Source organism: Argiope bruennichi, chromosome 7 (assembly GCF_947563725.1).
Source record: "Argiope bruennichi chromosome 7, qqArgBrue1.1, whole genome shotgun sequence".
Lineage (NCBI taxonomy): Eukaryota > Metazoa > Arthropoda > Arachnida > Araneae > Araneidae > Argiope > Argiope bruennichi.
In genome coordinates this window covers 105,140,658-105,151,010 of record NC_079157.1, presented here as the reverse complement: position 1 = coordinate 105,151,010, position 10,353 = coordinate 105,140,658, and the positions used below count along the sequence as shown (strand labels likewise).

Here is a 10,353-nt window from a genome sequence, read left to right as displayed (position 1 = left end):
GGTCATAATCAATAAATATATAAATACAAATAAAATAAAAAAAATAAAACAAACTGGAATAAAGTAGTGTTGTTGATTAAGTTAAAATGTATTGAAATGTGAAACTAAACTGATTATTTTTTTAATACCCCTCCATTGCTTAGTACCCATCCAATTGCTTAATACCCATCCATTATATTCAATAGTAAATATATTTAAAAAAACTGAGAAAAATTATTTTATCAAGATCTTATAACATTAATAAATAAAAAAAGCTAAAATTTATAAATAAATAAAATATAATAAATTAACATAAACTTAATCAAAATATCTAATATTGTATGACCAAAGACATATAAAAACACTACAAAATTATGCAAGTATTACAAAAAATAGAAATTAAATAAATAAAAAAGTTTAGGCTAAAAAATGATAGTACTAATATATTAGATACATGTCACTGATGAGTATTAGTTACAAAAGAGTATTAGTATACTGTCTTTGACAATTAATCTCAAGCAATTAGTTATTATACAAATATCAAAAATAATAATCATATAAATAATAAATATGCACATGAATAATATTAAAATATAATAACCATATATGTTTACCTACCAACCACAGAATAATCTCTCTCTATAACTTTCTTTCTATATATACATGATTTTTATTGACCCACCCACCAGAAAAAAAAGAAAAAAAAAAACATCATGCACTAAGATGTTAACACTAAATCTTTCATGATAACATATCACATTCATAATGTAAAGAAATAAGATCTCTAAGCAAAGTTTCTTAAATAAAGAATTGCCACAAAATAGAGTTATCAAAACTTATTACATCTTGGAAAATTGCATAGTGCTTTCTTGTTCACTATTTTTAAGCTACAAAACTATCTTGCCTTACAAAAGTGTAAAAATGACTCTTATTTGTTGTCTTATTTAATTAGAATATTGTGGTCCGGCTTTCTCTTTTGAGGTCGTGAGAAAGTTTTCTATCCGATCAGAAAAAATATGAAGAAGTCTCGCATTGAAGAATTTGATTCGTCAAAAATGAAACTAACTTTTCAACTTTCGGCATAATATTTTATAGTAACTATGCACACAATTATTCCGGAAATAAAATACATGATTAATGAAACTCAGTTCAGCATCTCAACTTAAAACTGATTTTTTTTTTTTTTTTTTTTCAATTCAACGAATTATGTGTCACGACGAAGCAAATATTCCGCTTTCTGAAAGGAAAATTGTTTCACTGGCAACCATACGAAATCAAGAGTTTCCGCCGCTAATTTCCGGTACAACTTGACTTATTTTCTGTCAATAACGTGATTCCCAATTCTCAGCTGTGCTGGATACAACGTGCTAATGCATTGTAACATTTATGCTAGTGAAAAAATATTTATCTAGGTAAGATATTTAAAAAAATAAAGCAGAAGTTTTTGAGACTGCATATTATGAAATATTTATTAATTTGTGCTTTAAATATTTTTAAGGAAAGAATTTTATTAAAATTGTTTTGAATTTGGATGATGAAATTCGTGTTAATGGATCGTTATGGATGCGTGGATCGTTTTATTGCGCCAGATTTTAACTTGTAAAATAGTTCTTTCAAGATTCATTTGCTTATAATTTTGTGCCTGATAATGGACCTAATTTCCCAATGCGATGGTTCATAATCATCTCCATCTTTCTTTTTTCCTTTTATTTATTTATTGCACTTTGATATAACTTATAATCGGCGAGATATATAATAACAATAATATCTGGAAAATAATTTTTTTTGGTAATAAATATTTCAGTAATGAAGATTTTTTTCCATATGTTGTTATCATATTTATACTTTTGATATATTATTAATTATTTTAGTTATTTATTATTAACTTTTAAAATTGTTGCTTCTGGTATTCTTTTAAATTTTTATTGATCATTATTCTCATGATAGTGTGTCTATTTTTGAAATGCTATTTGTTAAGTATATAAATTCTTTAATTCATTCTAAATTTCTGAAATAATAAAAATCTTATATTATGAGCACACAGTAATCACATTAGTTCAAAAGTAATGATTTTGAATTAACAAATTAACTATATTTTTATAATGAAATGAAAATTTTAACTTATCAGTGTTTTCTTTGTAAAATATGTCAAATATTTTCATGATAAATATTTTTAGTCTGTTATGATAATATCTGAATAAAAAATTTTGATGAGGAATTTTTCAATACAGGTATTTTAAATACAAATCATAAAAACGAATTTTCTTCTTTTAGTTTTATTAATATTTGTAAGCATAATAAGGTGGAAGTCATTATTTTAAAATATATTGTTTAAATTTCAGACAAAAATTTCTTTATTTAAAATCTTTTTATTTAATGATTATATTATTTTTAAACTTCTCTATTTTGTACCTGGAAATTCTCATCCTTCCAAACAGAGAATGTGGATGGAAGTATTTTATGAATCTATATTTTGATGAAGGTGTGTGCTATTGCCAATGGAAGAAATTATGCTGAACCAGCTAATAAATTGAAAGGGATTTTTTTTTTTTTTTTTTTTTTGTGCAAAACTGTAAAACTAAAAACAACAGCTGCTAATAAATTTTGGAAAATTTTTAAATTCTTTATCTATTTATAGAATTGTTTCAATTAATTTAATATGAGATCTTACTGAAGATTTACTTAAGTTTTTTTTAAAGAATGTCCTATATTAATTTGTGTTTTTTTTTAAAGTTGAAAATAGCATATGATTGTCAATTTGGTGTCATCATTTCCTGAGCATATATTGAAAATAATGAAATAACTTACATTTTTCCATAGATATTGGATATCAAAATTATTTATGAAATTCCTACTAAATTACCATAGTTTTTTTTTGTAATGGTGTAAATTTGATTTTGAAATGTCCCTATTATTACAATATATTGTATAATATTCTCCACAGTATTATTTATAATTCTAAATTCTGTACAAAACATTGTGAATATATTATAACAATATTGTTGGGCATTTAGTACTAATTACTTATGATTTAATATAAACAAATTTTAAATTTTTGAGTTAGTGAACATACATAATTCAAAATAATCGTACTATGGCATTCCTTTTAAAGTATAGTTAAGTTAAGTATAGTTTTATTTTAATGTTCAAAGTCTTGATCATATTTATTTAAAAAAAGTGTTGCTTTATGTTTACAATTACATTTAAGAAAATCAATATTACTGATAAAATAACTTTTAAAAGAAAGATGTTATCTTTCATTTATATATTTCGATCATTTCATCTTTACTAAGAATAATTATAAAATGTACTTTGGAATCATATTTGTTATCACATATTTAAATATTGAAAGACTAAATATAATGTATGCATTAGCATACTGCATTATTTGCTTTTTTTGCTTTATACTGGCTATTAATGGGAAATATTAAAAATAGATGGACTATAATTTTTTACGTTGATTTCAAAATTCCATAATTTATCTTTTCATGTATATATTCTTAGAATTTTGATAATGAAATATTCTTAAGATTTCTGATTTTCAGTGAATATAATTCTTTGGTTTATTTTTTATTAAAAGCTATACTTTTAAGTTATTATATGGAAATAAATGCTTTGATGATTGGTTTATTTATTTTGTAATTAAAAATATTTCAGTTATTTCATTTTATTTGTAATTTTGAAATTCCTCTAAAAAAAGACAGTGATAAATAATCTTAATTATTCATGCAGAATTTGTAATATGTTATCTGTACTATTATATGCATTAGTTTGGATATGGGCAAGAATAACTACAAATTTATAAAATATTCTTTGTTCATTTGAAATTATTTTATTTTTATGAATAAACCATGCAAAGTTTCATTTTTCTATTTCATTCATATTTCTATTTTATAATTCATTCTTTACTTATCATCATGTTAAAATTCTGAATAAAATTTCAGAATTGTATATTAATATTTTGTAGTCTGAAAAATTTCTTGTCTTTACAGTTGAATTGCCCCTTAAGTTCTTCTTTTTTCCTATACTTCAGTTGGCATGAAAAGAATAAAATGGAAGCTGAAGGGATTCATAACTTGATAGAGCAAGACCATTTAGTGCAAAGAACATGTTTTATGGTAATGCTGTATTCACTTACACTTATAGCTGATGTTATGTGTAATAGTCTGTTCTGTAGTTAAGTTCATGTAATAGAATTTTTACAGATAATATAATTTTGTTATTCAAAACTAAGCACTGAATGATTTTTTAAATTAAAATATTAAATTTATAAAAATGAATATTTAAAACATTTTTCTCATACATCAGTAAATTTTAAGTAACTACTTCTTTATAAGGAAAAGAAAGATAAAAAAAATAAAGATCTCCTAGAATGCAGGTATAAAAAATATGAATTAACTAAGAGCAATCATAGATTCAACTTAATATATATATATATATATATATATATATATATATATATATATATATAATTTTAACCTGAAACTGGGGCATTCTAGATATAACAAAGGAGTAAGAGATAAGTGAATCCAAAACAAAGATTGGAAAATGAAATGATCCTCTATATATACATTTAGTACAAACTGATATTGGTCATGATAATTAATGTTCAAAAGATTTTTGGTTTTGAATTACTGCATAAAAATAGTATGACTGTATTTTTATTTAAAAATTGGAAAGGAAAATGCTGCAGAGATTATTTTAGGTCATCCCTTTTCAGTGTAAAGAAATTTTTTATAAATTGAAATTGAAAATTTCCTCTACATTTTTTTCAAGCTCGGGTTACATAGTTATGCTAATTGTTATTTACATAATTTAACTTCAATGAACAAGGGGTGATCAATTTATTATTTTTTTACACCCTTCTGCTACTAATATTTGTATATTTACTCTAAAATAATTTTTAAATAATAATAATAGTTGTAATTAATATGATAAAAGGAGAAAAGAACACTTTCTTTCTTCTAATAAATTAGAATTAACTATTCTACATGTAGCAGAAGGAAAAAAAAAAATATTTCCTTTTTCAAAATTAAATTTATTGAATATTTTACTGTGAATTATTCTATAAATAGACAGTGTAGAATATTTTATTCAAGTTTATACAAAAAAAAAAAAAAAAAATCAGTAACATAAATTGTCTTATCTATTCCAGGAAATCTATTGAATTAGTTTTATCAAATGTATTAATATAAATGATATCCAAAGAATTCTGAATATCATTTTCAATAGATTCTTAAAAAATTCTCAAACTATGTGATGAACATTAATCTAAAAGCTTGTTTACCTGCTTACTTTTTAGTTCTTAAAAAAATATGAAAGAAGTTTCTCTCTTAATTGATTATATGCATAATCTAATAAATATTTGAGGTGTTAAAAATTAATTTACAGCTTCTTATCATGTGATCTTATGTTAATTATTTGATTTTTTAAAAATTTCCCTTTTGATTTTGTATTTCATAAATATAAAGTCTTTGAATTCTTATTATAGAAATCATTGCTGGTTTAAATACTTTTTGTTCATTAAAATTTCTTATTTATAAAAGAGATATCTGTAGTCTCTTGAATATAAAATACTGTCCTTATGCTGATACTAAATACATCTTGTAAAATAACATAGATATTGGACTATTCAACAAATATCCTATTAAAAATATGAAAATCAGCTGGCTCTTTATAAATGATTCATTCAAAATTTAAGTAATAATATTTAATAACTGTTTGAATTATATTGAAACTTTTTCTCATTGTTTGATAAAACATACTTTTTTTTAAAAAAAAAAATTGTTTTCTTTAAAGCACAATCAAAAAAGTTTTTCTCAAAGACCATCCTGTGATTCTGACCCAGATGATCTTTTTGACGAATTATCTCCATTAAAAGGTATATTGGTAAGTTAATGAAAATCGTTAATCTTCATTTCTTTTTGTTATTAAAAGAAAATTGGTGCTTTCTGATTAGCTCAACAGTATTGTTTCCTAAAATAAATATTGATGTGAAATGTAATTTTCATCTGGGTCCATCGAAATTTGTTTCTCAGTGCTTTTTATAAATTATGAGAAAAGTAGTTCACAAGTTTTTTTTCTGAATTCATGAAAAATTAGCAAAACACATGTATAAATGTATACACATAGAGGAAATCAAAGAAGTATAATAGCAACTTGCCAGTTTTGAAGAAACTTGTCATAGAATTCATAGATACACTCTCCTTATGTTCCAAATGCTGACATTTAGAACACAAGGAAAGCATATCATTTTGAACTATTGTAAAATGGAGAAAAATTTTATCAAAAAGATGTAAGCATTGAGTTTAGAATTTTAATAATTCTGTTAAAATTTCACCAACAGTTTGAAACTGCTGAGAGGTTTTCGCCTGTTGTGTGTGTGTCAACATATTGCGGCAATTATTGAGACCAATTATGGCTATATGTAAAGTAAAAAAAAAAAAAAAAAAATGAAGTTATTTAAATATTTCTATGCTTTTTTCTTTTCTGAAACAATTATTACATCTGAATAAATTCATGGCACTGAATGTTAATTTTTTTCTGTTTATTTTGTAAAATTGCTGAGTTTTACAGATTGACCATCTTGCTTACAAAGATTACAATTGATCATTTTGCATACTGATTTTATTTCTCATTCTTGTTTAAACTGAAAATTTTGAGCAGTAGAATTGATTGTCAGATTAATGTCATGAGAATGTAATTGCAATAAATATCATTCAAATTTCGATAATTTTCAATTTATCAATTTTGTTTAGTAACAAAATTTAGTTCTGTTGGATTAGTGGAACTCCAAGTATTATGGCAAGCTTTAGTGTTGGTACTATGCATTTAAATAATTGTATTCATCATTAAGATTTGGCTAGTTTAAAGTTCTACTAATGGAATTGTATCAAAACTTTATTTGCCTACTATACCATAATATGTTTGTAATGATAATTAAGACTGAATAATGAAAAATATTGTTATAATAATTGCAATATCAATAAATTGCAGCAGTATATATGAATTACAATATCAGCAATCTCACATGAATAAAAATCACAATTGAATTGTAGGTTTGAGACAGGTCTTCTTATTTGAGATAAATATTAGATAATAGTAGTTTTAAAAAATAACAATATCGTATTTAGAATAAAATATTACATTTTTTAAAAATTCTAAATTGATTATTATTTGTATTAAGGAAAACAATATTTTCCTCAAGATTATTTTAAGCATGTTAGTTTTGTTGTGGTTTCAAAATTGAAAAAAAAAAAATGATTAATTTTTGCAGATGAGTTTAAAGATGAAATGTAAAATGTGTCTTAGTGGTAGGGGATGAGAGGCTACAATCTGCAAAATAAAAAGAAATATTTATCAATGCTTGCTTGCTTGCTTATCATGATGATAAGCTTTAACTATCAACTATTGTCAGTATTGCTTTTTATTAAAGCTAAAAATTTCTTGGGAAATTTTTTTTTGTATACTTATCTATTGTTATATGTCTTTTTGAATATTTTTTATGTTGAGAAAAAATGTTCTAATCAAGTTACTTTGTTTAGTGTTATTTAAATAAAATAGTTTTTCTAAAAAAATATTTTTACAACATTTTTTATGCTTTTTTTAAATTTATTTTAGAATTTAGTGTAATTAAATAATTGTTTTATATGGTGAATAATACCTAGATTTTTTTTAGAAATATTAATCATTGTGCTTTTGTATCAAGTTCAGAAAAAATAAAAATAAATAAATGAAACAAGTCTCAAATGTTATAGTTGCTGTATGAAATTGAAATATTTATTGATTATTGATTCTCTGAAATATCCTGTTTGGAAAAAATAACAATAAACATGTTTATATGATATATATTAATGTTTACTGTAAACTGTTTAATATATGTTTATGATGTCTGTGCTGGAAGTTTGGTACCTTTTTAAAGAATATTTTTTCTTTGAGGCTTTCCTTTTTAATATCTTCAGTTTTCATGCTTTATTTTCATATAGTCTCATTTATAGAAATCCATTTTCTTTCATAATAGTAATATATATTTGTTTATAGAGTGCATCATATTATTAATTTTTAATATCAGTCACAATCAGTTGATATATCAACTAATATATATGTATATGTTTATTATGATATAATATGTTTAGCTAGAAAAGCAATCATGCAAGCTTTGTTAATCTTTATATATGTGGTCTGTCAAAGTTAAAAAACTTATCTCTTACTCTTACTGGGTTGGAAATTAATTATAAGGATGATTAACAATTTTTTGTTAAGCATCAAATAAGTTGTCTTTTGTTTTAATTCCATTAAACTTTCTTCTCATTCACTGTAAGTTTTACAATACCTGGAATTTTAAGTAGAAAAAATCTCTTAGGGAATTTGTCTAATTCGTTTTTTAAAAGTATAAAATTTGAAGTTTCAGCTGTTTTATAAATTATAAATGTTTAAAATTATACTTTAGAAGATTATATTTACAATAATGCATATACACACTTTTAATATAACAATGACAGTTTTTTGGATTGCAAGAAACATATAGGATTTCTAGATATATGCATAAATTTCTCTTCAATAATGTGTATGAAATTATAATTAATTATAATAATTGGTAGAATCATGAAACCTTATCAATAAAATATTTGTAATAAATATTTTTTTATAATTTTTTTAAAGTTATAGCTGATTAAAATAATTAACAGTTAAAAAGATTTATTGAAATCTTGAGGTTTATAGCTTTTTGTATTCAAATTGCAGGGAAAAGAATATTTTAGCATTTTGATGCCCATAAAAATGCTCCAACATGAACATGCACACACACACACACAAAGTATGAATTCAAAAGGATAACATGATTTAAGTCTGAAATTCACCTTTTCAAAAAAAAAAAAAAAAAAAAAGTAGAATTCAAATTTACCTGAATAAAGAGTATTAATGAAATGAAAGATAATGAATTCCAATTGAATTTAAAGAATAAAAGTACTAGTATAAAACATAAAAATATGCAAAAATGTACTATACAAATTTTAAAGAATATGTTTTTTAAGAGTTTATTAAACATCTTCTATTTATTTAACTACTAGTACTCTTTAAAATATTGACAGATTCAATAAAATGGATTCAAATTATATGCAAGTTATAGATATTTTTTTAACCATATATCAATATATTTTAAGGATCCCATACATCCTTTCAACAATCTTTTGGAACCAGCTGTTATCAGTCAAAATCATTAACAAATTCTGTAAATAATAGATATGATACTATAAAACTTTGAGACTTGGCACATAACATTTAAAATTAGTTAGCAAAATCAATGAGTATGTACGAATTGTCAAAATAGACTTATTTACTCGAAGTCCATTTGTTGTATATTCTATATGGGATGTCAGCAATAATTCAATGAAAGCCTATTCTGCTTCTGCACCTAGCTGTAGAAAAGGAATAACATCCATACATTGAGGATAAATATAGCTGTGAAATTGTGCAGGTCCAATCTCTTTCTCTTTCTCTTTCTTTAGACCTAGAGCAAGCTTTGTGGGACTGTCAGGTAAGATAGGAAAAACTGTATGTTATAAATGAAATGTTGTCAGTTTTTAATTATTTTTCCAAAATAAAAAAATATTTTTGTACTGTGATTGAATTGTCTTCTATACAATTTTCTTCAAATCTTATGTTATACTTCTTTCATACATAAAAAGTAATTTAATGTAAAAAAAAAAACCCCAAAAAACCCCATTCTTTAGTTTTTATTAAAAATATTAGTTTACAAGTTAAAAATATTATTAGTTAATTAGTTATTAATTTATTAGTTAAAAATATTAGTTACAATTAGTTTTGAATTTTTTGATTCCATTGTAATATTCTGTATTTTTTTGAAAAAAATTTATTGATCTGTTTTTTAGTATTTTTAAAATTTTTTTAAATATTGTTTATTTTATTACTAACATTATCTTTCTGACATTGCAAATTTTTTGTAATGCTATTATGAAAAAAATGAGCTTATAAAATTTCTTTACAAGTTGATATTTATTTAGAAGATATGAGAATAAATTTTTTATACAAAAGTTGTATATATGAATATTAAATTGCACTTTTGAATGATTTATTTGTATACAAGAACTGGTGAATTTCTAGGACAATATTTTTAATTTTTATACTAGTATTTTATTTACTGATAATTTCTAAAATTCTGTCACCAAGATAGTCCTAAATGTTCAGATTTTGTTATTATTATCATCATTATTTTTTTCAGACTTATACTTGCATTGAAATAATTGTTCAATTGATTTTTTTTTTTGACAAATCTTTAGCTTTTTTTTATTATATGATTCTGATTACATTCAGAGTGGAGGTAGTTTCAACTGCTATTACTATTAATAATAAATA

At 23.0% G+C, this 10,353-nt stretch overlaps 1 protein-coding gene across 2 annotated transcripts in view; it reads left to right on the top strand.

Annotated features, from left to right (window-relative positions):
* The first annotated feature begins 1,294 nt into the window (after positions 1–1,294).
* Positions 1,295–10,353, top strand: part of LOC129976472 (uncharacterized) — a 29,394-nt gene continuing 20,335 nt past the window's right edge. Inside the window, exons 1-3 of one of the 2 annotated variants that reach the window (XM_056090075.1) lie at positions 1,295–1,391; positions 3,972–4,097; positions 5,779–5,868. In XM_056090075.1, coding sequence (XP_055946050.1) covers positions 4,032–4,097; positions 5,779–5,868 — 156 coding nt within the window. In that variant the 5' untranslated portion in view covers positions 1,295–1,391; positions 3,972–4,031. Of the gene's footprint in view, positions 1,392–1,615; positions 1,768–3,971; positions 4,098–5,778; positions 5,869–10,353 lie in introns of those variants that run through there. The other variant, XM_056090074.1, reaches the window with a different exon arrangement.